General features: G+C 39.9%; 1 protein-coding gene across 1 annotated transcript in view; it reads left to right on the plus strand.

Annotated features, from left to right (window-relative positions):
- The window catches only part of SLIT3 (slit guidance ligand 3), an 835,110-nt gene that overhangs the window by 40,363 nt on the left and 766,902 nt on the right, over nt 1-27,845 (plus strand). The window contains exons 2-3 of the mRNA XM_044659841.1: nt 15,667-15,738; nt 22,317-22,388. Coding sequence (XP_044515776.1) covers nt 15,667-15,738; nt 22,317-22,388 — 144 coding nt within the window. The remainder of the gene's footprint in view (nt 1-15,666; nt 15,739-22,316; nt 22,389-27,845) is intronic.

Below are 27,845 nucleotides of genomic sequence, written 5' to 3' on the forward strand. Positions count from 1 at the left end.
TATAATATACAAACCGATCCCTCTATCTAGCTTTCTCTCGCTAAACAAAAAAGGGGAAAGGGAGGAAGGAGCCCAATTGGAAGCCATCTTTGCTTTCTGCAGCATGGGGAGCAGGGGTGAAGGCCAGGAATCCATTAGTCATGAGTCTCTACCAGTGCTCAGTCAGACGGTGCTCAGGATTTTTTCTTGCTGAGTCTTCTAAGACCTGTCTCTGATTTCCCCATGTCACTAAATAAATTCCCTCCATGTGTGAAATGTATGATGAAGCCAACCCAGAGAGCCTCTCTGCTGGGACAGGGCTGGCTCCCATTGCATCACATTTCCCTCCTTTGCAACAGACCTTTACATTATTCTGTGATTACTCTGTAGCATCCTTCCCAAATGTGCATCAAATTAAAGAGTTATTAGGGCATGGCAGGACATGTTTATGGGTAAGAATTTCCTTTAAAGTAACAGCTCAACCTAAACTCACTTTATTAGTGTTTATATAAAGTATGCAGTCCATTCCATTGCAATCCATGTTTCTATTCCAGCTGCAATCATCGCATTCTGCCGACCAATCCTTCCTGTTTTCTTGAAGCTGTTTCTATACCTATATTAAAAGTTAATAGTGCATGTGTTGCATGGCCGGCCCGATTCTGTGTTGTGTACCCTGCAGAGAACACCATTTAACCGCCTTGAGTACTGAAAGCATTGGGAGCACTCAAAATGGTTTGGAGGCCAGCTTCCCTGGATCCTGCTCCACCAGTACCTTCGTTTGTCTTTTATCTCCTGTTTGTCTCTGCCTTATGCCTTTATGGTTTTGGGGAAGGCTGGCAAGAACCAAGCAGTTACCCCCGTTTGTGAAAATGGAACATGGGGGCCAACTCTATATGGATTGCCATGACTAGAGGGGTCATTGATAGACCTCTGCCTTCCAACTTCTCTGTTCTAGAAGTCAGAGTCTGACTTCAACCAAGGTTGTGTGTTGGATTTGTTGTGTTCCATGACGTCTCAGACATGCCTCCTCTCCACTCACTTGGCCAGGACCCTAATTCAGGTTCTCAGCATCATTTGCTGATTCTATTGCATCGTGCCCCTTTTTTTTGTCTCTGTCTCCAGTACCTACCCAGCACAGTATCTTGCAGATAGTAGGTGTTTTGTTTTAGTTTTTACCCAGACTTTAGCAAATCTCAGAATATTTTGGCATCAGCTCCCAAGAACAAACATACACTGTAGAACTTATTTAGCGTTTAATCAAGTGGAATTTTTAGATTCTTTCTGTCATGCTCTGCAAAGTATGGCTCTTTTAAGTTCATAAAAGGAAGATACAACTCCTCCATGAAGTGCCATATAATTAACTGATACCAATATGATGTAAGGATTAGAGAATAGGACCACTGATGAAAGTCTAGAGGAATTAAGGTGACAAACTAGAGGAAAGAGAAGACTTTGAGAGTAGTTAGTTATAAAGGGTTATTGTTAGAAGAAAGAGTATTAATAGCAATATTGCGTCTTAATTTCCACAACAAATTAGCAGACCCCTTTATAACCACTGGTGTTAGTGGTATTAGCTAAAAGATTGTTCCCTGTATGGAGTTTCTAGAATTAAACATGGCACCCTTAAATGATTTCCAGTCATCCACAACTGGCCCAGTAGCTAGAGTCAGGACTTGACTTGGAGTGGAGAATTGTTATAGGGGAGGTAGATGGCTCAGTGGATAGAACACCCAGGCCTGGAATTGGGAAAACCTGAGTTCAAATCTGGCCTGAAACACTTCCTAGCTGTGTTACTCTGGGCAAGTCACTTAACCCCAATTGCCTAGCTCTTGTTGCTTTTCTGCCTTAGAATTGGCACTGAGACAGAAGGTTAGAATTTTTTTTAAAAAAGGAGAAGAGCTATTAGCTCAAAACCTTCTTCAGACTTTCTAAGTATGCAACTGTAGGCAAGTCACTTCACACCTCCCAGCCAGTTTCCTCATTTGTGAAATGGGGATGAGAAAGATAGCATCAGCCTCACAGATTGTTGTAGGGATCAAATGTGATAAAAATATGTTGAGTGTTCTGTAAACCTTAAAGTTCTCTGCAAACTTTTAAGCATTCTATAACTGTTTGCTATTATTATTATTACCAAATGAAATCTAAGTGCCTCAGCCTGTTCATCTAGCCTGTGTAGTCTGGCTCTACTTAATTTTCCAGTTGGATCTCACTTCTTCTTACCCCTCCTCAACCAGAGTATAAGACAGTACAAATAGTGTCTTTCCTATTTTTCAGAGGGGAAAATAGAAATTAGTGATTTCCCAAAGGGCCAAGGGGCTAATTAATGAATGGTAGATCTGAATTTGAATCCAAGCCCTTTTGACTCCACACCCAATATTCCTTTTTTCAATGCCACATAGCCTCTAGAACTCTAAGCTTATTGGTCTTCTCCATCTCTACTAAATTCAGAAAAGGAGAAATTTGGGTTAAATTGGAAAACAAAAGATTTGGATTAGCAGAAAAGAATAATTTGCTTGAGAAGAGTGTGAGGAAGTAAGATAGGAAAGTTACTAGAGGAGACTGAAGAATTTGGTCTCAGATTGGTCTTTAGAAAAAAAATTTGTCTGGGCAGGGAGGTTACCGAACCTTGCCTGGAAGCAGAAAAGATGGTTTAGGTATTTTCTCAGAGGCTCTGTCAAGCCATGGTATTCTATCTGCACCTGGAAACTGCTGCAGGAAATGCAGCAAAGTATTGAGTGCACCCCTTTGTACCACACACCAATATCCCAGGCTCTGGCTTTTCCTTGGGACTCAGGGTTGAACAATGCAGAATTAGGGAAGCTGAGGTCTTGGGAAAAGGAGGGGAGGGGAGAGGAGAGGAAGATAAGAGAGAAAAGGGGGAGAAGAGAGAGTGAGGGGGAAAGAGAAAGGAAGAGAGAGAGAGAGAGAGAGAGAGAGAGAGAGAGAGAGAGAGAGAGAAGAAAAGAGAAACAGGGAAAGGAAAAGAGTACAATGTTACTATTCTTTTTTTTCCAGTGCCTTCAAGGCCAACTCATCAAATTCTAGGCATTATATTATTAAGGAATGGGTTTCTGGACTTGCAGTCAGAAGACCTGTGTTCAAATACTGGCTTGGTTCTTAACAGCTGTGTGATCCTAGGCAAATCACCAGACTTCTCCAAGCCTTCATCCCTTTATATGTAATTGGGATGACAGGGCTAGATGGCCTTTCATGCCTCTTCCAGCTCTCAGTCCTGGGATCTCATGACTTTGTCCTCCCCCCACCCATTCTGTTCCTTTTCCAGTAATGTCTTTGTCTGTATGGGGTGTGCTCCAGGCCTTTGCAGGTGTAAAATTATACATGCAAGAGCAAGGCCAAGCTGGAGTTTGCCTTGGGGAGACCAAGTTCCCAAACAACCACTTCAGTCTGAAGCCAGTTTGATCAGGCCCTGTCATTTATTTCTCCCTAAACGTGTGCATGTGTTTTTAAGCTCTTACATGATTATGTAACTGATGAAACCCAAGGGCATGAATTGGTGAATAATTGAATAATGCCCACCACAGTGTGATGCAGGGAGGCAGGAGAGGCACAGAGCTCTTTGAGGTGATTAAAAAGGACATGTTGTTGTCAGTGACCTTGGTGGTATGGTAATGTGACTACACTTAACCCAAGATGCCTCTTCATTCCGTGGAGGGATGTGAATAGATAGTGTTAGATTCACGGTGCAGGTAAGAGAGAAAAGGGAAGAAAAATAGATGTCGGGCCTGGACACCTCAATTTCTTCTCCAAAGGGCTTCTCAAAGACGAATAGTAAAGAGTACAAAAGAGGATATACGCTTAACAGCTGCGTGGTTCTGTACAAGTTCCCTGACAGACATCTCTAAACCTTTCTGCTCATCCATAAAATGGGAATAATACTTACCCCATCTACTTTACTATATGGTTGGGAGGATATGGTTTATAAACTTAAGTACTACAGAAATATAAGCTACTATTTTCCTTTGCCTAGATTTTCAAGAATGTGAAAGGCCCTTGATACCCCACAACAAATTAGATTTGGGAGGAACATAACAGACCAACTCAGATTAACTCTAAAATGTGGTTTAATGTCTTCTATGTGATCCAGTCTTGTGCTAGATGTTATGGAGCATTAAAAAAAACCCCAGACCTGTGACTTTATTGTAGGGAACCCTAACGGGAAAAACTCCCTCTACCAATGCAGATGGGCACCTGCCCTGGAAAGAAGAGTCTTAGAAAGTTGCCTGAGTCTCTAAGAAGTTAAATGACTTTTTTTTTCCAACCCTTGTACTTCGATGTATTGTCTCATAGGTGGAAGAGTGGTAAGGGTGGGCAATGGGGGTCAAGTGACTTGCTCAGGGTCACACAGCTGGGAAGTGGCTGAGGCCGGGTTTGAACCTAGGACCTCCTGTCTCTAGGCCTCTCACTCCACTGAACTACCCAGCTGCCCCCAGTTAAATGACTTTTTCAGGATCACATACCCAGTATGGGTCAGAGATGAGAACTGAACCCTCATCTTCAGCTCTATCCTCTATTCACTATTACTACAAATGTAAGACATGGAGTCGAATCCCTCTACTTGCTAAAGAGTTTTAATCTCTTTTGGAAATAAGATATGTAAAAGAAATAAGTATACACAGTACTGTTGTATATGATTAGTTGCAAAATGAGTTATATAGAGAATAAGCGTTACCTAAGTTTAGATGAGGGATGCTTCACTTTGGACAATGAATGAATGCTTCAAGGGGCTTTTAAACTTAGGAGGACTGGTAGGATTTCCCTAGGGATGGAAGGTGGGGGAGCTTTGCACTCCAGGTTAGGAGAAAGTGCTTTGCACAGAACAGGTGCCTAGGTAGTATTTTTTTAATTGAATTGACTGGTGTGGGCAAAGATACAGTCCCAGGAAGTAGTACTATGTGTTTGGAGGATGGTGAAAAATTCTTTGGCTATAGAGGAGTATTTGCCCAGGGGAAGAGTAGGAGATAAAGTCAGATAGGTTATTCATGGGCTGGGGAAAATTGATTGTGAAGGGTCTTAAATGCCAGCCTCAGAATTTTGGAGCTCATGAAAATGTTAAAGTAAGGAGAGTGACATCATGAAAAGTTGTATTTGCTGAAAGTTAATCTAGTAAAAGTGAGCAGAATGTATTGAAAGGAGAGGCTGGAGGAGGAAGATCATTTACAAGGCTGTTTTGGATGGACTAATACTTATTCTGGTAATGATTTGCTGAGCCATCAAGTAGAGGTCCTTCCACAATTTCTCCATCCCATGTCGCTGTCTCTAGAAATATTTCTATTGCTAACAGTATAAAGAGGGCTGTAATGCATTGGCAGAAAGAACAGGTAGGAGAAAAGTCACAGCCCTTTGCCTCAGAGAGCTTCAAATGTAATAGCAGTTAGGTTCTGTACACATTCTGTATTCACACAGACAAGTTTTGTTCATTCTTGCTTTGCTTTAGTCTTGTGTCCCTAAATAGATTAATAAACTCCTTGAGCGTGGTAACCATGTTTTGTAATTTCTTTTACATCTGGCATATCATCTAGAATAAAACTAACAAAGCACTTCTTAGGCACTTTCTGGAATGTATGATCTGAAAAATGCTTGTTGATTTTTGGTACTGGGCATCTAGTCTGAGCTTTGTTCTGGCCATCTGATTGCCATTCCTTTAGCTCAACAAGTATTTATTAAGCTTTCATCATGCCTTAAGAATTCATGCGAAGTACTGGAAATACATAGGCAAACTTGAAATAGTTCTTGCCTTCAAAGAATTTATGTTCTTCTATCCATTGTCTTTCTCCTTTGTTCCCTGGCTCCCTGATTTTCACTGCTTGGATATTCCTTTGATCTGCAACTTCTTCCTTGTGGTTGGGTGGTTACTCTCTCCACCAATGCAGACTGCAATCTAGCTGCATCTCATCCGGTGATGCTCTTGTTCTTGGCTTTCTATAAATTCTGCTTTTCATGATTGTTGTCAAATGTCTTTGTATAGCTCTGCTGGTTGTTGTATAGTTTCTCTTCACAAAGACTACCCCCTTTCTTTGCATTCTTGATTCTATCTCCTCCAGTATTCTCTATGCTTTGTAATTTCTGCTATCATCCCCCTGACTCTAATCTTCAGTCTCTCCCTATTTACTATCTCCTTCCCTGTGGCTTCCCTACTGTCAATGGACATGGAATGTGAATAGAAAGTAATTGTTCCTTCCTCCTTGGACTCTTGTGGAATTTGCAAGTCTACTACAGGATGAAAAATATTGTGATGCATTGAGATAGCAGAATGTGTACTTAGTGTTGTAGTTCTCTGAGAATGAGTTTGCATGGCACTAACGGTTGGCCATTTCTCTCTTTGGGTTAGAACTATCTGGGGTGTGTGTGTGTGTGTGTGTGTGTGTGTGTGTGTGTGTGTGTGTGTGTGTGTGTGTTTTGGAGACAGAGGAATGCATTATGAACTCTTTGATGGGGGGAGGGATGATACATTCAAAATTACCCCTCCCCCAGAACTCAAGAACTCATTTGAATGACAAATTGAACTCTGAGGAACATTCTGGAGAAAAGAGGTAGTAAGAGCCTCTTCCCTCAAGGACCCATCCCTTTCTGTCTGAAAGACTCTGACTGGTGGACTCTTGATTGGTAGGAAATATCAGTGGCTCAAGCTGGAAAATCTTATTAAAAATAGATAAAAACATAACAAAACAAAACAAAACAATCCACCCTGGCATTACATGAATTGTACCACTTCTGTCCCAGCAAGAGTGCCAAACAGATGCAAAAACCCAGCTAAGAAGCTACAGCATTTATTTAAGATGCCCTAATTTGGATGTGAAAAAATAATGCAGGAGGTTACCATGGTGATTTCTGTTTATGGAGGGATTGGTGAACATGAAGGGAGAAGCCAGACTCAAGCAGGCAACAGACCTATAAAGTACTTGGCCCCTTGAGTTTTTCTATGAAATGAGTGCTCCTGCTGGGTTCAGCTTCTGCTGATGGCCTTGGGGAAATGGGAATGGGAACTGTACCCTTGGCTGCAAGGAGCCCCAGTGAAACCCAGGTTTCTTTGTTGTCTTGTACTATGTACTCCACAGACTTGTTCTGAGAAACATACTTTATAAACTTTAGTAATAAAGAAATGTGAAAAGCGCTTTGTAATTTGTTGAGAGATACCATGGGAAGGACCCTGGAAAGAGCACTTTTCATTCTTCTTTAAATATCCCATGGCTCCTCTTCCTTCCAACCCTTTCAAGTTTAGAATCTCACTTCATACTTCATTGAAAAAAATTGAGGCCATCAAATAAGAACTCCCTCTTCTCCCTTCTTCTCATCTTACATGACTCAGATGTTTTGTCCCACTATCACCTTCTTCACTGTCTCAGATGAAGAAGTAGCTCTTTTCTTTACAAAGGCAAGACTCTCTCCATGAACTCTCTTCTAGGCTTCCCTAGAAAATTGCCTCTACTGTCATCCCAACTTTCTAATCTTCAATTTCTCCCTATTAACTTTCACCTCTGTTTCTTATAAACAAGCTCATCTCTCCTCCATCCTTTATAAAAACCTTTACATGATCCTTTCATCCTCTATAGCAGTGATTCCCAAAGTGGGTGCTACTGCCCCCTGGTGGGTGCTGCAGCAATCCAGGGGAGCAGTGATGGCCACAGGTGCATTTATCTTTCCTATTAATTGCTATTAAATTTTTTTAAAAATTAATTTCCAGGGGGCTAAGTAATATTTTTTCTGGAAAGGGGGCGGTAGGTCAAAAAAGTTTGGGAACCACTGCTCTATAGCTACCTCTTCTCCCTTTTTGGTTAAATTCCTTGAGAAAACTATCTATAGTAGTGCCTTCATTTCCCTTCTCACTCCCTTCTAAGCCTTCCTCAAAATGCCTTCCTTATCATTCAACTGAAATTGCTCTAGGTGAACTCTAGGGTCCATATGCTGCTTTAGAACTATGATTATGGGACCTAGGTTCTAATCCTGGATCTGCTTGTTAGTATCAGTGGAATTTTTTTAAGATAAGAGAAATGAAACCCACCACTGTCTTCTCGTTTGTAAAAAGGGCATAATAATATTGAAATTGTAAAGTTTTTAACATTCAAAATTTTAATTTAAAATTTTATAATATTTAAATTTTGTACAAAGGAGATAAAACCTACCCACCTCATCAGACGTACCCCAGGAAAATGCTTTTGAGCTGGAGAATACTATATAATTTTGAATTCTTCTTCTCTCTTTCTTAGCCTTTTAAGTTTACGAAAGTTTTCTCCAGCTGTGCTCAAAAATTTAGGATTGAGTATCCTCCTCATCTTATATATTGTTGAGGATCAAGCTATTGATGAAGTGGAAGGGGCCTGAGATACTCCATGGTCCCATAACACAACCTGGACCATGACAAGCTGAGTAGCTATGGAGCTGCTCTGAAGTAGTCATGATAACTTTGTCACCAGCTAGATTGATGTGGGTCCTAGCTGTGGGCGTTTGGGGGTAAGAAGACTATGTAAACGATTTTCAAGATGTAAGTGGGGAGCCCTTGAAACTCCATCTCTTCATGCCAGACTGATTCCAACCTTGGCACATTTATACCTTAATTCCCATAATAACAGGAGCAATGATGGGTCTGCTGGTCTTGGAAGACAGTGGGTGGGTTTTAGAGAGGAAATACCATTGAGTTCTGTGTAAATGGAACCAAAGAGTCCCATTGTTTCAGGCAATTTGAAGAATGGGAGAAAGCAAGGCGGGTATGTTCTTCTGGCTGGCTTGCAAAGGAGGGAGGCAGACAGGACTATGAGGTTTCCTTTATTGTTTCTTCCATGTATTCAGAGACTAAATGCCACCCATGCCACATAGACCTGCTCATTGACTAGATCTAGGGCTTGGCTAAGTATTTCCCACACAAGGAGAACCAAATGCAGAGAATGCCTTCCAAATCTTCTTGCACAGCATTGTTTTGCTCTCCCATGGGAAGAATATTAGCAGCAATGATGAAAGAGAGGTGGAGGCTGCTAAGGAGACTCTTTGGTCTTCTTGTGCTATCTAGAGGGTGTGGTGTTGGTTCCTCCTTGTTGTCTGATGGTCTCTTTAATTCATTAAACATATATTGAGCTTTTATATGTCCAACACTGATTACCACAACCCTAAAAGTGCAGAAAGGGAGCAGCTAGGTGGCTCAATGGATTGAGAACCAGGCCTAGAGATGAGAGGTCTTAGGTTCAAATGTGGCCTCAGACACTTCCCAGCTGTGTGACCCTGGGCAAGTCACATAGCCCCCATTGCCTAGCCCTTACCCCTCTTCTGCCTTAGGACCAATACATGGTATTGATTCTAAGACGGAAGGTAAGGGTTTAAAAAAAGGGCAGAAAATACCACATCCCTATACATTAGCAGTTGACAATTCAGTTAAAAGGATAAGATATGTTAAATAACAGTACAGTATTGTAAATTATTGCATTTGCCACTACCTGTGTGACATTGTTTAAGTAAACTTATCTTTCCTGATCCCAGATGCCTCATTTGTAAAATGAGAGGGTTGGACTATCTGTCCTCTACCACTCCTTGTAGCTCTTTTGATCTATGATCCTATAAGAATTAATTATGAAAATCTATTGAGTTTAGAAAGGCAAAAGGTCAGTGTAGGATGGAGGAGTCAAGAAAGGAATCAAGGAGAACCTTAGGTTGCCTTCGTTCCACAAGGAACCTCAGGAATGGAAGACAAATGGAGAAAAAATATAATATTGGAATTAAGTAACATTAAGTAATGCATTATCGGAATTCAATAAGGGAACATGATATAGTAAAAAGAGCAATGAATTCAGCGTCAAAGGAGCTAGTTTTGTTTTCTGGTTCGGCCACTTATGACTTCTGTGAATTTAAACATATCTCTTTACTTACTTGAACCTCAGTTTTCTCAACTGTAAAATGAAGACAATCAGGCTACTGTAGGTGTTGAAGTATGTGTAGGATTTGGATAGGCAGAGAGGGCTGGGAAGGGTATTCTAGGCTTGGGAAACAGAATAAGTAAAGCAGTGAGAAACTTAGGATATGGTGAAGACTAGCCTGGCTTGCTCATGAAAATAAGTAGCGACAGAATTGTTCTATTTTCTGCACTTCTTTCTTTTTTCTTCTGTGTATTTCAAAAAGTATTTATTGATGCTCTTTTTTTAGCACTTCTATCTCAACTCCCTAATTCTCTATGATTGAAGTTTTACCTTGTAATAAAACTGGATAGACAGGTGTTCGTAGTTTTTTATACAATACAATCTTCTTTTTTCTTTTCTACACTGAAATACTTGTGTTTACTGATGATTATTACATTGATATTAAAAAGGGTTGTGCTTTTTTTTTTTAAGAAGGAAAAAAAGAGTGTTGCTCAGTGGCCCAGACTGCTTCCCCCAGCCTTGGGTAGACTCCAAAATTCCGTGTTAAAATGGAGACCTTTCAAGGCCCTTCTTGCTTGTTTTCTCATTAGGTCTCTGAAGACAGAGACAGTGAGATTTTCTTTTCCTGGAGAGGCAGGCTATCCCTTGGAAATAAATTCAGGAAAAAAGAGGTGATGCTGACATTTTATTAAAGGATTTAAACTAAAAGGGGTCTTAGTTCAATTCCCTTCATTTTATCGATGAAGACCCTAAGCAACAAGGAGGAGAAATGATTGGTTTGAGGTCACACTAGATAGTAAGAAACAGAGGCAGGTTTTGAACCCAGATATTCTGACTCTAAATCATCCAGAGCTTTTTTCCTGGCACCACCCTGCATTTCTCTGGAGCCTGAGAGGCTGATATTCATATGAAATCATAGAAATGATCACTGTGCCATTACTGAGACTCTTGATGATGAATGGAGCTGAAGTTGCCCCAGGGAATGACTGAGGAGGAGGAGTCCTGAAATCTCCCTGAGGATCTATTTACTGTACCATACATGATTTTGCACAGGTTTCTCTGGCTTCCATTTTCTTTCATGTAATAAACATTTATGAAAATGCTTTACATACCTGATCTCCTTTGGTTTTCAAAATAACCCTGTGAGATGGATACTCTAGTTTTCTCCCTCTTTCACATGTGAGGTATTTGAGGCTCAGTAACAATAAGTGATTTCTCTGTTTATACATCTAATGACAGATATAGAGGTGGGTTTTGAACCTCCTTTGACTCTAAGTTGACCCCTTCCATGACGATGATGATGAGATGATGACGTTATTACAAGTAAACTGAAAGGGTTAAATTACCTGTTTTCAGGGGGCCCTTTGGACCCTAGGATCCTTCTTTGTAGAAATCGGTGAGGGAAGGGTCACAGAACACCTTCCCTACCTTTCCGAAGACATTTCATGGGGGAGGGTGAGCTTAGCTCTGTGTGAAGAAAAGCCCTTCACTTTCCGTTCTGGCATTCAGTGTCTAATCCTGGGTCTTTCTTGAATGCCTAGGTGCCATGGTGATTGGTGTCATAGAAATGCTGTGAGGGAGAGGAAGAGGGAAAGCTCTCTGTGTCTGTCACTATATTTATCAGCCATAAAAATATACACCTCTCGTTCTTGGCAGCCTCTCAGCTAGAGTGGGATGACAGAAAAGCAACTCAGGGATGATGTAGGGGAATTGGATTCTTCTATGAATCCTAACATGGATTTGACTCCCTTCTTTTGTGGTGCAGGTATTGCCCTTCTCCACCTATTGGGAATCTCTTGTTTCCACTTAGATTGGCTTCTTAAGGACCTACAGAATATTGGGAAGGGGGCATTTGGCTCTGTGCTTAGGAAGTAGCCCTAGGACTATCCCTTCAGTAATAGGATTTAGGACCAAGGCTTAGAATTAGGAGAGAATTTAGGGATCACGTACTCTTCAATTCTATTCGATAAACATTTATTAAGTACTTGAGTGGCTAGGTGGTACAGTGGATAGAGCATCAGGCTTAGATGCAGGAAGATTCATCTTTCTGAGTTCAAATATGGCCTCAGATACTTACTAGCTGTGTGACCCTACACAAGTCACTTAACCCTATTTGCCTCAGTTTCCTCATCTGTAAAATGATCTGGAGAAGGAAATGGCAAACCACTCTCCTATTATCATTGCCAAGAAAACCCTAAATGGGGTCACAAAGAATCAGATATGACTGAACATCACCAACAAAAAGTACTTACTATGTGCCAGGCACTGTGCTAAAGCACTAGAAATATAGATAAGAAAAAGAGAGAGTCTTTGCCCTCAAGGAGTTTTCAATCTAATATGGGGAGATAATACACAAAGGGAAATTAAAAAGAGGAAGATACCCCAAGCAGTACCTGGCATAGGGACCTATTTTTCTATGAAGCTGAAGCTAAACAGAGCAGCTGATTTTGTAAATGAGGAAACTTTAAATGGCTTTCTTAGGATTACAAATCTAGTATTTGAAGCAAGATTTGAACCCAGGTTCTCTAATTACAAATCCAGTAATCTTTTCTACTCTATCATCCTGCTTTTCCCAGAAGATAGCTCCAGGACTATCCTTTCAGAAGTCTTTTCTTGGTTATTTGTCAGTCATAGTAACATAGAATGAAAGATGGATGGCTCTTGGAGGCTGTCAAATCCAACTTCCTTATTTTAAAGATGAAGAAACTAAAGCCCAGAGAAGTGAATTATTTCATGCCAAGTTGCACAGCTTGTTACCAGCTGCATTAGGGCTTGAACATGGATCTCCTGGCACCCAGCACCTCATAAAAAGCAATTTTGTGTATGTCTGGGATTTTTTTGTTATTTTTATTTTATTTTGTTATTTGAAGAAAAAGAAGTCAGAAGAGGAATTGATGCAGAAGAAGTGAAAGTAATGAAGTTTATTTTAAAGATGGATCTGAGTCTTTTCCAGCTAAGAAGGAAATTATTCTTTTTGTTATTGTTAATTCCAAAATCTCTCCTTCCCTCCAGCCCCTCCACCATCCATTGAGAAGGCAAGCAATTTAGAGTGGATCAGAGGGTGGTAAAGTGGATAATTTTAATTACATTGAATTAAAAAGGTTTTATGCAAAAACCCAATGTAGCCGAAATTAGAAGGAAAGCAGAAAATTGAGAAAAATGAATTTTACATCAAGTTTCTCTCATAAAGATCCTGTTTCTCAAATATATAGGGAACTGAATCAAAATTTGTAAAAATAAGAGCCATTCCCCAGTTGACAAATGATCAAAGGATATGAACGGTTTTCTGAAGAAGAAATCAAAGCTATCAATAGTCATGAAGATGATTCTTTTTTTTTTAATTTAGTTTAGTTCCAAGGCAGAAGAGTAGTAAAGGCTAGACAGTTGAGTTTAAATAACTTGTCCAAGGTTACATAGCTAGGAAGTGTCTAAGATCAGATTTGAATCTGGGATCTCCTGTCTCTAGGCCTGGTTCTCTATCCACTGAGCCCCCTAGCTACTCCAATAATTCTTTTTTTCAAATAAAGAATTCAAGGCTTCAGAAGTCATATAGATAATTCTTTGAACAAAGTTTTCATATCATAATGGACTTCTAAGCGAATTTAGGGATATCTGGGATCAGTTACCTCTGGCCTTTGAAAATATTATTTCTTTGGCAAACAGGTTGAGAACACCATTCTTTCAGTCTCTCAAATGCACAGTCTTACTGTCATTATTTTTTTTATTTGAAAATTTTAACTAATTTAGAATATTTTTCCATGGTTACAAGATTCATGTTCCTTCCCTCCCCTCCTACCACCCCCATCCTGTGGCCAATGAGCAATTCCACTGGGTTTTACATGTGTCATTGTTCAAGACCTATTTCCATATTATTAGTATTTGCATTAGGGTGATCATTTAGAGTTCTACATCCCCAATCATGTCCTCATCGACCTATGTGATCAAGCAGTTGTTTTTCTTCTGTGTTTCTGCTCCCACAGTTCTTCCTCTGAATGTGGCTAGTTTTCTTTCTCATAAGTCCCTCAGAATTGTTCTGGATCATTGCATTGCTGCTAGTAGAGAAGTCCATTACATATTATTGTGTCACAGTGTATCCATCTCTGTGTATAATGTTCTCGTAGTTCTGCTCCTTTCACTCTGCATCACTTCCTGGAGGTCATTCTAGTTCACATGGAATTCCTCCATTCCTTCATTATTCCTTTCAGCACAATAGTATTCCATCACCAACAGATACCATAATTTGCTTAGCCATTCCCCAATTGAAGGGCATCCCCTCATTTTCCGATTTTTTGCCACCACAAAGAGTGCAGCTATAAATAGTTTTGTACAAGTCTTTTTCCTTATGATCTCTTCGGGGTATAAATCCAGCAGTGGGATCAAAAGGCAGACTCTTACTTTCATTCTTGACTCCTCACTCACACTTACACTTACCCCATGTATTCAATCTGTTGTCAAATTTGTTTCTATTTTTGCAGTGTCTCCCCTCTCTATCCACTTCTCTTTACCCTTTCAGCAATCATTCACCCTTCCAAAAGCTCTCATCACTTCTTGCCTGGTCTGCTAGGTCTTCCTGCCTCAAATCTCTCCCTGCTCTTCTTTCTGCTATTAGAATGTTCTTCCTAAAGCTAAAATCTGATCATGTCACCCCCTTACTCAATAAATTCCAGTGGCTCTTTAGTGACTTCCTAGCATCAAATATAAGAATATTGTTTGGCATTTAAAGCCTTCCCAATCTGGTCCCTTCCTATTTTTCTAGTAAGAAGACTTTCTGGAAAGAAGACTTCCACCTTACTCCCTTCCAGGCACTCTACAGTCCATCAGACTGGCCTACTGGCTGGTCCTTCCCTACCTTACTTCATCTCCCAATTCCATATCCCTTCATTGCTGCCTCCCAGGCCTGGAATGTTCTTCCTCCTCCTAAAGTCTACCTCCTGGCTTGCTTGAGATCTTTAAGACTCACCTCAAATTCTACCTTTCAGCTGAATGTCTTTCCTGCCCCCTTGCTTCCTCACACTGTCTGTGTTTTCCCTTTGGGATTACATTCCATTTGTATTGTGCATATCATGTATATAAGTAGTTGTTGCTTAACATGTAAGCTTCTTGAAGGTAGGGATTGCGTTTTTACATTTCTTTGTATTCTTAGACCTTAGCATGGTTCCTGGCACATAGTAAATACTTAATAAATATTTGTAGGCTGACTAATTGACCATAATGTCTCTTTGGAGAGCTTGCAGAACCAAAGAATTCATGCCAGATGGGCCATAAGGCTCCCCTATGATAAGAAAACTTTTGTATTGAGAAAAATAGCACGATGCCATGGAAAGTGGATCAGAAAGAGTCAGAAGATATGAGTTTAATGATGATGTACAAATAATTTAATCCTGTAGACCTCCATTTTCCTCATTTTTAAAATGAGATCAGTCGTACTCGGGCAAAGAAGTGACCTTGCCCAGAGTTCCAGCTTCAGAATCAGAAAGCCCTGTGTTCAAGTACAGCTTTGGACACAAATTGTGTGAATCTAACTCTCTAATTATGACTCTAATTGTGGCTCTAAATTGTGTAATTTAATGGTCACTTTACCTTTCAATGCCATGGGAAATTCTAAACTATAAATAGCAGAGAAAAATCTGGTTGGTAGAGATTTGCTGCACCGATACCAATGATATTACAGATCCAATCCAAAAATCAAACAGTTCAGTGGTTTAGTCCTACATACCTTGTCATGTGTTTTAGAGAAACTATTTGTTATATTCTAAAATGTTATGGTAATGTGAACTATTAGTGTGATTAAAAAAAAAAATCTTACTTTTTTTTTTTTTAATTGTAGTGACCTGGACAGAAATAACATCACCCGAATCACCAAGATGGATTTTGCTGGGCTTAAGAATCTTCGAGTCTTGTAAGTAACACAGCCCACTATCTGATGGGCCCTTGTTTCCTGTCCTCTGGGACGATAAACATGACCGACTTCCCTACCACCCAGGCCCCAAGCACGCCAGACAGGATATATGCTGTATCAGATGAAAAGGGCACAGGGTGCTAACAGCATTGTGGAATCCCATTCATCAGCCTCACTCAGGTGGCCAGGCTTAAATATATGGCACCATCTCCTTTGGGCCAGTGGTGCTGAGTCTGCTTGAACCAATGGGGAAAGAGTAACCTAGTTAAAGGGAAAAGAGGAGATGGTGTGAGCGAGCAGATAGATCGCCATGCCCTGCTATCAGGCTGTTAGCAATAACATCAGGTTGGCCAGCCATACAGCTTCCCTCCTCCATGTACTATTATTTCTCAGCCAGGCTTTGCAATAAAAAGAAGATGGGTTACCATAACTGTTACCTTGTCTTTCCCCGAGGGGCTTCCACAAAGCACCCAGTGAATACCCATAGCTTTTGCTAAATACAGAGCAAGGAGAGAAAGGGAGGGGAATTACATTATGTTTGGTGGCAGGGAAATTAAAGCTTTTTCCCTCCCCAAAGCTTAGCAGATGGACAGCTGGGTGGCACAATGGATAGGCTGCCAGGCCTGGAGTCAGAAAGACTCCTCTTCTTTAGTTCAAATCCAGCTTCAGATCCTTAGTAGCTGTGTGACCCTAGTTAAGTCATTTAACCATAATTTTGTTCAGTTTCCTCTTCTTTAAAATGAGCTGGAGAAGGAAATAGCAAACTTTTCTAGTGTCTCTGCCAAAAAAATCCAAAAAACCAAAATAGGGTCATGAAGAATCAGACATGACTAAAATTTACTGAACAAGAGCAAAAGCCCAGTAAAAAAGTGATTGATTAAAAAAAATCCATTCCCCAGAGAATGTCAGGAATGGTTCTTGAAGACTTCCTAAGGTTCTAGAAATGAAAAAAAAATAGGCCTCCCTGTATTGCTAAAGCACAGAGGTGATAGAGGCAAAGATTAGCCATTTAGGTCCAGAGCTATAATAATCAAAAGAAATAATATTTGTAAAGTGCATTGCCAAATACAAAATAGGTGCTCAATAAATGTTTGTTTCCACTCCTCCTTTCCCTGATGAAGGGATGAATGTGGTTATTTTAGAGCCAGTGAGGAGGTGCAATGGATAGACTGCTTGATCTGGAGTCAGGAAGACTTGATTTCAAATCTGGCATTAGATACTAGTTATGTGTCCTTGGGTAAGTCACTTAACACTGTTTGCCTCAATTTCCCCACACGTCAAATGAGCTGGAGAAGGAAATGGCAAACCACCTCAATATCTTTGCCAAGAAAAACCCCAAATTGGGGTTACAAAGAGTCAGACACTACTGAAATAATTGAACAATAAGCTATTTAAAGAACTCTAGTGGCACACAGAGTTTTCACCTGCCTTCTCCCTCAATGTAGCTCATTCCATTTAGGGGGTAGGAGAGGTATCTCTAACATTTTGGATCCTGCAAACCTCAAGCTAGCAAGGTGGCCTTTTAAGGACATTCCAGGGCATCTGAGTGGCTCGGTGGATAGAGTACCAGGCCTGGAGTGGGAAAGATTTGGGTTGAAATCTGAGATCAGACACTTCCTACCTATGTGACCCTGGATGAGTCACTTAACCCTGATTGCCTAGCCCTTGCCCTGCTGTCTTAGAGTTATTACCAGGATAGAATGTAAGGGTTTTTCAAACCCGGCCTCAGCCACTTCCCAGCTGTGTGACCCTGGGCAAGTCACTTGACCCCCATTGCCCACCCTTACCAATCTTCCACCTATGAGACAATACACCGAAGTACAAGGGTTAAAAAAAAAAAAGAATGTAAGGGTTTAAAAAACTAGGTCATTCCTAGAACCACAGGAGGTGAGGTTTTCAAAGAGAGCCTTATTATATCTAGACTCCTTTTTTTTTACCTCTTGTAAAAAAACTCAAATAGTTATCATCACTGATTGGTCAGGATGGAAATTTGGAATAAAAACGGATTTGAAGGCACTGTTTTAATGAATTAATAAAAAGGAGATAGGTCCACCATTCTCTAATCTCAGGCTTTGGTCAGTTAAAGAATCAACATTAACTTTCTTTCAATGGGATAGTCATTTTTAATATTAAAAAAAACTGGAGTGAAGGGAGCAGAGAGCCATCTCATTTTTGCAACAAAAAAATTTCAGCCATTGTTTCATTTTCTGGCATGGCTCTGTGTGTGTGTGTGTGTGTGTGTGTGTGTGTGTACAAAGCATAGAGCTTTGGTTTTCTTCCTATTTCATTTGAAAACCTAATAAAAATTCCAATTCCCATATCTGCTTTCAGCAAATAGAAAGTTTAAAATAATCACAAAAGACTGTATTAATATCCTCTGGATGGTCTACAGCATTCCTTTTACAGCAGTTTATCTCCTGAGTTAATTGGGACATTCTTCCTGTTTGATAAGCCGTGCCAAAAATGTCCCTGCCTGTTCATAGACTGTGTGAATATGCTGTGTTTCATTATCTGCCTTATCTCTTCTAAAACAATCCAATTCAAGTGCCCCCTTATTACACTGAAAAACTGCTACATAAGGTGACTGAAATACTTTCTAACATACACTAGTAAGATGCCCAAACATTTTAGCCATATTTTTCCTTCAATGTATTCTTTCTAGCTTGAGTAACCTAGACAACTACTCTCTTTGAAAAGCTTTCATCACAACCCAGCACATTCCCCCTATCTGCTTCTTATTTACAGTTTGTAGTGAAGCCAAAAGAAAAAAATCAATACCCTTGAATAATTTTAACTTGCCACCCATTTGCCACACAGGATTATTAATGTTATGCAGGTGAAGGGGCAAGATCAGATAGAATGATTTGGGGAACTTCAACCTCATCCCTGTTATAATTTTCTACAAAATGAAATCCATTCATAGGGAAGACTTAAAGATGACCCAATAAGGGCTCATATTCTTAAGAGATGGGAGGAGGGGAAGAGACTAGGAGAAAGACTCTTCTGGTGGTATCAATTAGCCTCCCTTTCTGAATAATATGTTGCAAGGATTCTGCTATGTTTAAAATGTGGGAACCAGCTTTATCCCAAATGGGGTCAATAAAAGAGTTAAAATCCTCCCTGGCCATCATCACATGCGGGTAATTTCCGAGTCTAATTCAGTGTTAAAACTAAAAAACAACAATGCTAAAAAAGCAGAAAATGAGCAAAGTCTGTGTTGCCCTAATTCGGAGCAGACCCAGGGCATGGCAAGCTAATCATCTTGGTGTCCGGTTCCTTCTGGGTCCATGTATTCCTTCCCGAACCTGATGCTTCCAAAATGGATTTGCTGCTTCAGTAGGATTCAGAATGGCGACCTTCCTTGTAGGACCCGGCAAGTCTTCCTTTTCATAGCATGGACATTTTTAGCAAATGCTTCTGCATGTGATGTTGTAAGATCAGAAGGTGTTAGTGCCAGAAGAGACCTTAGAACATTAACTAGAGAACATCCAAGCAGGATAGGACTTAGAATGCAGTGATAGAGTTAAAGGAGTCTTTGATCTATAGATTCCAGAATATTAGTGGTAGAAAGGAATTGAGGGGTCAGCTAATTCAAATAGATCACTTTCTAGGTAAGGGAACTGATGCTCAGAAAGCAGTTTGGTGACTTGCCCAAGGTCACACATCTGGTTCATTTCTCTTCCCATTACATAATGTTGCAGTCTTCTCATTCTTGTGAGAGTCAAGGATGTTCTAATGACTGGTACCGAAATGGTAGGGCTGGGAGGAGTGCTCCATGGGAGGTTTGGGAGAGGCCCCTCTGGAAAATTCGCCTGAATGTGACAGCTCAGCTGTTGTCAATCTGGCCCTTGTGCAAAAGTTAGAAAATACTGCCACCAAGTCCTGTGGCTTGTTTTATTGATTTAAGGGGGAAAAAAATCACAAATGAACAAACTTTATAAGTATGACAAAATTTTGCTTTCCATAACAGGGTGAGTTATTTTGAATCCATTAAGATTCCAAGAAACTTCTGAATTTTCAGTGTTAATTTTTATTTCAGTCCCAAGTCTTAGATGTATTAAATAAGGTGACTGTTGAGAAGGCACATAATTTCTCAGACAGCTCCATTTCCTCATCTCTTAAGTGGGGGTGAAAATACTCATACTGCCTACCTCGCTTTGTTGTTGTGAATAAAAGCGCTGAAAAAGTGCTATGAGAATGTCAGTGGTTATTATTGTTATTCCTTGTGGGGTAGAGTGGTGAAAAAAGAATCAGGAGACCTAGTTTTGCTTTTGTGGCTGTATTTCAGTCACTTTCAATTGTGTCCAACTCTTCCCTATTTGGGATTTTCTTAGCAACAATACTGAAGTGATTTGCCATTTCCTTCTCCAGCTCATTTTACTGATTAGGAAACTGAGGTAAACAGGGTTAAGTGACTTGCCCAGGATAACACAATTGGTGTCTATTTTAATTTTAATTTAATTTATTATTTTTTGGGTTATGTATGTATTATCATGCAAACATATTTCCATATTCATTTTTGTAAGTGAATAATCTTATAAAACCAAAACCCCCAAACATAAACTCAAATATTCAATTGAAAAATTGTATGCTTTCATCTGCATTCTGACTCTAACAGTTCTTTCTCTGGAGATGGATAGCATTCTTTGTCATAAGTCCCTTAAAACTTCCTGGATCATCATATTGTTGATAATAGCTAAGTCTATCACATTTAATTGTTCCATAATATTGCGGTTACTGTGTACAGTGTTTTCCTGGTTCTGCTTATTTCTCTCTGCATCGGATCATGTAGATCTTTCCAGCTCTTTCTGAAATCATCCTGTTTATCATTCCTTACAGCCCAATAGTATTCCAAAATTACCTTATACCACAATTTGTTCATCCATTCCCCAATGATGGACATCTCCTTAATTTCCAATTCTTTACCACCATAAAAAGAGCAAAAGCTAGTGTCTAAAAGCCAGGTTTGAACTCAGGAAGATGAGTCTGACAGTCTATCCAATGAGCCACTTGGTTGTCTCTGTTTTACCTTAGACTAGTGATGGGCAAACTATGGCCTGAGGGGCAGATGCTGCCCATGAAATATTCTATCCAGCAGTGGGACATTATTCCTAATCTGATGAATACAATGAGTAGGATACAGTACAGTGAAACAGACTGACAGATGAGCATTTCCTTTCCTTTGGCCCCCTCTTTAAAAAGTTTGCCCATCACTGCCTTAGACAAATGACTTCTTCTCAACATCAAATTCCTCCTCTTTCAGATAAGGGGTTTTAATTAACTGCTCTCTTCTATCTCTAAAATTTTATATATCTGCTAAGTCTGTGATTTTTTTTTAAAGCATTGATTCCTCCCTTCCTTTCATATTGCATGTCGATTATGCTGTGACCATGCTTCCTTGTCTTCAGCTTCTTGGGAGAATGATGGCTTGGTTTTCCTAGGTTTTATTTATCTCTCCTTCAGCAGACCTTGTCTCCATTGCCTTAATCAGAGAAGGCCACAGACTATCCTCGCTTCCCCTTTCTAGAAAAAGAAAATCAGTTCCCTGGGTTAAAGCTCACCAGAAACTAAAAGTTCTCCCCTAAATCCTGTTCAGATCCAACCAGAGCCAAACATCTTGACCTGACTCTAGAGCAGTCACATGCAGAAGAATATGCAGCAGCCTCATTCACAGCTCCCTTCCCCCCATGGCCATTTAATCCATTTTAAGCTGCCATGTTCTTTTTTTGAAGTTAGTAAAACAAATGTTTCCTTGTACATTGAATTTAAATAGAAAGGTTTAATCCCTCAGGAAGATTAAAATGAACCTAAATGAATCAAAGTCCTATAAGCAGAGAGTTTAAATTCCCCTTAATAAACCATTTTTGGGGGGATGATTGTTTTGTCTGTTTCAATAATTTGAGGGTCCTCTTGATAGAACACATGACTGCAGTTGAAGCTACCCAGCTTCTTTCTTCAAGGGTTATACTGTCCATTTAAAAATCAAGGACTTGCTTTCTCTCTTAACCAACTCACAGTGGAATTGCATCCATGGGATGCTAGACACCAGGAAACAGAGGAGGGTCTGGAATTTGGACCGCTGACTTGACTATGGTCAGTACCCAGCACACTTTCCTCCAGTAGGGGTGTCCCCAGGGACTAGGTGAACATAATTTATGTGAAGTGTTTTAAACTCCTTAGAGGCAGGGAGCTCTAGGTAGAGATGCTGATTATTTTTGTGGCTTTTGAAAGGAGCAGCTTTCCCTCTTTCTTTTCTTTGCAACACCCTGCAGTGCTTGGGGGGACATTTGCTGGGAACATTCTTAAAATAGATGCATGGAAACCAATCTGTCAGGTAGAAGTGTGCGGGCGGTTAAACCCCCGGTTACCGTGGTGCTGAGCTTGGAGGGAAGTGATTAACTTCCCCTTCCCCCCACAAAAAAAAAATAAAAAAACAACCCAAAACTTATTCAAGGTTGAGTAGGGGAAAGCATACCTGGTCTTGGGAAGGGCCACTGACCCTTTAACAGATAGGAGTGTGGAGCGTGTAATCAGCAAAGACCAACATTGCTCCCTGACTCTTGTTTCTCTGGTTCTAGGCATCTTGAAGAAAACCAGGTCAGTGTGATAGAGCGAGGGGCCTTCCAAGATCTGAAGCAGTTGGAGCGCTTGTAAGTACCTTATTCTCATTTTCTGAAAAGTCGATTTTTGTCTTGGTCTTACTGAGACCTCACTGATATGAAATGCTGACTTTTAAGAGGACTGTTTACTCTTGTATTTAGATCTCCCAGATGTATTTTAAAGAGATGCTGAGATCAACTTTAATTATTTTTATTTCTGAGGGACCAAAAAAAAAAACCCCTCCCTAAAAATAGCCTCTTGCATATGAGTAAGGGAGGTGGCATGATGGAAAAGAGCTTTGGGTTTAGGAGTAAGGGAATCTGGGTTCAAATCTGACTTTTTAAACTTTGACACTACTTAACTCTCTGTGTCAAGTTATTTCAACTTACTGGCCCTCACTTTTCTTCTGTTTAGAATGAGGAGGTTGAATTAGATGGTTTCTAATATCCCTTCTGGCTCTGAAGCTACAACCCTGATTACTTCTTTTGGAAATTTCTATCTAATTTATTATTTTAACTATTGAATGTTTGTTTCATGTTAGATCATCTCCTTTTGGGTGGGAGAAAAACTTATAGGATTTCTTTCCATGGAAATTGAATTCATTGTCAGATATTCACTGCCCTTCCTAATTGTGGCAACAAAAGCTCTATTTCTGAACTTTTAACCTCCCTCCCTCCTTCCCTTCTTCCCTCTTTCCCTCTCTCCCTTCCTTTCTCCCTCCCTCCCACCCCACTTGGGGGGTCCCCAAGTGGCCAAGAGGCAGGGGAGAAAGAACCAGGGGTCTTTGGGATGTTTGAGATTGGCAGGTAAGGATTTCTTGCGTACTGTTTAGGACTGAAAACCTTCTGCATACCAGGAGAGCCATTCCCTGTTCATTTAATGGCCCCAGGAATGAGGGGGTCACTGGGTCACCCTCCCTCCCTCCCTTCCTTCCTCCCTTCTTCCCTCCCTCCCTTCCTTCCTTCCTTCCTTCCTTCCTTCCTTCCTCTCTCTATCCCTTTATCCCTCCCTCCTACACCTTCCTTCCCCAGAACTGGACCAAAAAAAAAATAAACAAACCCTCTGTAACAAATATGCATAATCAAGCAAAACAAATTCCTGAATTGGTCATGTACATAAAAATGTCTCATTTTTGCATACTTTTATGCACTCAACCTATTATCTCCTCGTTGACAGGTGGTCACTATTTTCTTTCAGGGACCCCTCCACTTCATTTTTCCAAGAAAAGAAGGATAGGAGCAGAGGTAGTTAGTGTACATTCATCTGATCCCATGAGCCACAGTCACCCTTATCCAAAAGCTCACATATTTCCACAAGAGAATAGCTTTGCCTGTGGTTTAAAAATAGGTCAGAGTCTTTGCCTTTGTTAATGACAGAAATGGAGCCCCAGGAATTTGCCATTTACTTGTTAGATGATTTTAACTATACCCCCGGTAACTTGGGTTGAACTTTCTCAGTGACTAGATGGGCAATTTCAGTTTTTCACAGGTAACATTTCTATTTACTATATATGGATATTACCTTTTGATTTTCTGGGTGGTGAATGCTTACATAAGTCCTTATTCGTGTTGGTAAGTATTATATTTCTTTTTACTTCTTCCTTCAACATCATGATAGACAGGACATGTTATAGTGGTCCGAGATGGCTTCAATAATGAAATATCTTACCATAATACCTTACTTCTTTGGCCAAATTAAGTTTTTGAATAATTGGATCTGTCAAATGGAAAGTCTGCTATTGACTAGCTGTTGGTGCCTTAGGCACTGAGAAAGGTATGGTATAGTATTCCTTCTTTCTCTGACATCATTCCATATGACACTAGGGAACCTTGCATGAGGGATAATGATATCCATATTTTTCTGGCTACTATCATAAACAATCTAAGACCTTTGCTTCAGATAAAAGTAATCTTATAATTTTCTCCTAAAAATTGGTTCCCACTCTTTAATTGTCCTATTAAAAGTCTTCATAGAAGCCTTTGCCACTTAAATCATAGCACATGGTTTCAATGACTTGATTAGAAAGAATGTAATTTCCTTTTTTCTTGATAATATAACAGCAAAACCTGAATACTAGCTCATGTTCTCAAACTAGATGAACAATTAGAAAATTAATGGTTGATGTTTCTTTTAAGATTTTGTTCTCAAGGCAAATAATTTGAGTGAAGTTTTTAGATGTAAGTGCACACGAACATATTTACTGAGTTCGGATCACTTGTGTGAATTACTAAAGATGAAATGTAGGGGGAAGCTGGGTAGCTCAGTGGATTGAGAGCCAGACCTAGAGACGGGAGGTCCTAGGTTCAAATCTGGCCTCAGACACTTCCCAGCTGTGTGACCCTGGGCAAGTCACTTGACCCCCATTGCCTACTCTTACCACCACTCTTCTGCCTTGGAGCCAATACACAGTATTGACTCCAAGACGAAAGGTAAGGGTTTAAAAAAAAAAGATGAAATGTGAACAAACTGTCACTTTTGAAGGGCCACAATCAAGTCACAGTCTCTTATTCTACATAGCCTTGGGAATAGAAATGTAGCTAGAATCATAATCCATTAATTTGAACTGATTGTCCTCTGTTGTAGACATGTAGAGTTTGAAGTTTAGCAGTAATAACTTTGCAAATAAGCATTCAAATACTCTTCTGACTTCAGAGAACAAAGATAAAATATGTTGGTGGGCTGTTTATCTCTCTTTCTTGGCTAGTTTAGTCATATAACATTCCCTGCTAAGACTTGTGAGAGTCATGATTCCAGCACTTGGGCTAGTGAGTTGAAGAACTTTGTAGAAATGATAGCCTATGGCAGTGATGTGATGAAGAGAGCAAAGTGCCAGGCATTGCCCAGCTGGGCAGATGGATCTGAGAAATAGAATTTCTTTTTTATATCTTAATTAATTTCATTTCAATAAATTTGCAATCTCATCAATGTGTGTATCATCTCCAATGAAACTCACCATCCATCCATGCCTTCTCATCCCATTGGATTCTTATTGTTGTTGACCCATAGATCTCCTACAGTGGATGTACTAATTCTACTGGAGACCTTTCTCTATTTTTTAAAAAAAATATTCCATTAACATTAGTGCAGCACTTAAACTACACATCTATTATACCTTGTTATAACTACGTGACTATACTACCTTCTTTAAAAAACAACAATTTTAAGTGGTGGGAGGGGAAATGCAGAAGAAAAACATTTATCACGTGGTTCTATGGTTATATGTTTGGGGGGTTTTGATTTTAAAAGATCACTCTATTACAAAGATGAATAATATGGAAATAGGTCTTGAACAATATAATACGTGTATAACTCAGTGGAATTGCTTGTCAGCTCTGAGAGTGGAGAGGAAAGAGAGGAGGGAATGAACATGAATCATGTAACCATGGAAAAATATTCTAAATAAATTTTTTTAAGTTTATTATGGGGCAGCTGGGTAGCTCAGTGGATTGAGAGTCAGGCCTAGAGATGGGAGGTCCTAGGTTCAAATCTGGCCTCAGATACTTCCCCGCTGTGTGACCCTGGGCAAGTCACTTGACCCCCCATTGCCTAGCACTTATCACTCTTCTGCCTTAGAACCAATACACAGTATTAATTCTAAGACGGAAGGTAAGGGGTTAAAAAAAGTTTATCATGAACTTAATCAACAAAATATTTCAGTATATAGAAGAACAAAAAAAAGTATTACATAAGAAACTGAGTTTCTTTTAACATATAATATTTTTCCCTTTTACAACTTAAATAGATGCTAAATTTAATAAGATGGTAACAAAATTGCTTTGCTAGTTTGAGTCCCTTCTGTACTCTTTTTCTTCTTTTTTTGGTGGGGAGGCAGTTAGATGACTTAGTGGATAGTGCCAGGCCTGGAGTCAGGAGGATCTGAGTTCAAATGTGTTCTCAAACACTTCTTAGCTATATGACCCTGGGCAAGTCACTCACCCCCCACCCCACCCCCATTGCTTAGCCCTTACCTCTTCTGCTTTGGAACCAATTCTTAGCATTGGTTCTAAAACAGAGGGTCAGGGTTTTTTTTTTTAATCTTTTCTTCTTCCTGAAACTGCTTTCCCCCCTGCCATATATGTTGCAAACCACTAAACACCCCCTTTTTATCCTACTCCCCTCCAAAGAAGTTCTCTTGTAACAAATCATATACTTCCTGGCTGATATTCCTTCTATTACTTCTTGTGTGCTCTGGTTTACTTTTTCTTTCATGTGTCTTTCCATTGCCTTTGTGGACTCCTGCAATTAGAATTCTTCAGAAATTATGGTGCTCCAAGATTTGCAACCCTCCACCATCACTTCAGGGAGAACACTGGTTCTAAAAAATGTGCATGTTGGGGAGCAGATTGGGTCATTAAAAACACCACGCAGTTTCCCAAAATACAATCCCAAATGCTCCCCCCCTTTTTTTTTTTGCTATTCAATTCTGGTCTTACTTCATTGTTGATTTGCAGTGCCTCCTCTCCTACATGCACGTATTGAAACACTAACTCAGTTGACTGGCTGTCCAGCTGGACGCCATGGTTTAGCCAACACGCATTCTTTATCAATTTCTTTTCTCCAATTTGTTTTAGGCTGATTGTTAGACTGTTCTCTTTTGGATAATCATAGCTATCATCGAGAAAGCCATGTAATGTTCTGGGACTTCATAATATTGCATGAAAACAGGAATGTGTAGAGGACTTCACACTTCTAGAGAATCTTTCTCCCGTTTGGAATTTGCCCAGGACATCCTGGGCACTGGCAATACTTTTGCTGAACATATGTCCCCCTGTTTTAAATATCACTTGATGTTTTAAAAAAAGGAGAGTTATTGAACAGAAATACTTCTAATTTCTTTGATCAAGAAATATATTAATTTCACATCTACACGAATGATTCATTTTTGGAGAATGGCCTTTAAGGATGCATTTTGCTTAATTGAGTCAAAAATGCATTTTTTAAACCCTTACCTTCCATCTCAGAATCAATATTGTATAGTGGTTCCAAGGCAGAAGAGCAATAAGGGTTGGACAATGGGGGTCAAGTGACTTGTCCAGGACCATACAGCTAGGAAGTGTCTGAGACCAGATTTGAAACCAGGACCTCCTGTCTCTAGACCTGGCTCTCAGTCCACTGAACCATCTCCCTGCCCCCTAAAAATGCTTTTTAAAAATCAATATATAATAAATACAGTGAGTGCTTGTATTCTCTGCTCCTCTGACTCATTTGTGTGACTATGATGATGAAGTCTGTTATGAAAATTCACTCACAAAAACCTGCTTCTCCTCTCATATTTTCCTCAGAGATGCAGAGCCTGCCCATGCAGATTTTATGTAGACACTGATTTTGCTCATCGTGGTCTAGACAAAGATGCATTCTTCATCCATTTGGTTTTTCGGGGAATTTTGGAAGAAAATTAAAAATTTGGTTTTCCCAGGGCCAAATTCTTTTGAGTGAATATGGATCTAATTTAGGAGGCTCTGCATTATTCTAGGGCTTTATGTAGATTGGCACATCATTCATGAAGA

This window comes from Gracilinanus agilis, chromosome 2 (assembly GCF_016433145.1).
Source record: "Gracilinanus agilis isolate LMUSP501 chromosome 2, AgileGrace, whole genome shotgun sequence".
Classification (NCBI taxonomy): domain Eukaryota; kingdom Metazoa; phylum Chordata; class Mammalia; order Didelphimorphia; family Didelphidae; genus Gracilinanus; species Gracilinanus agilis.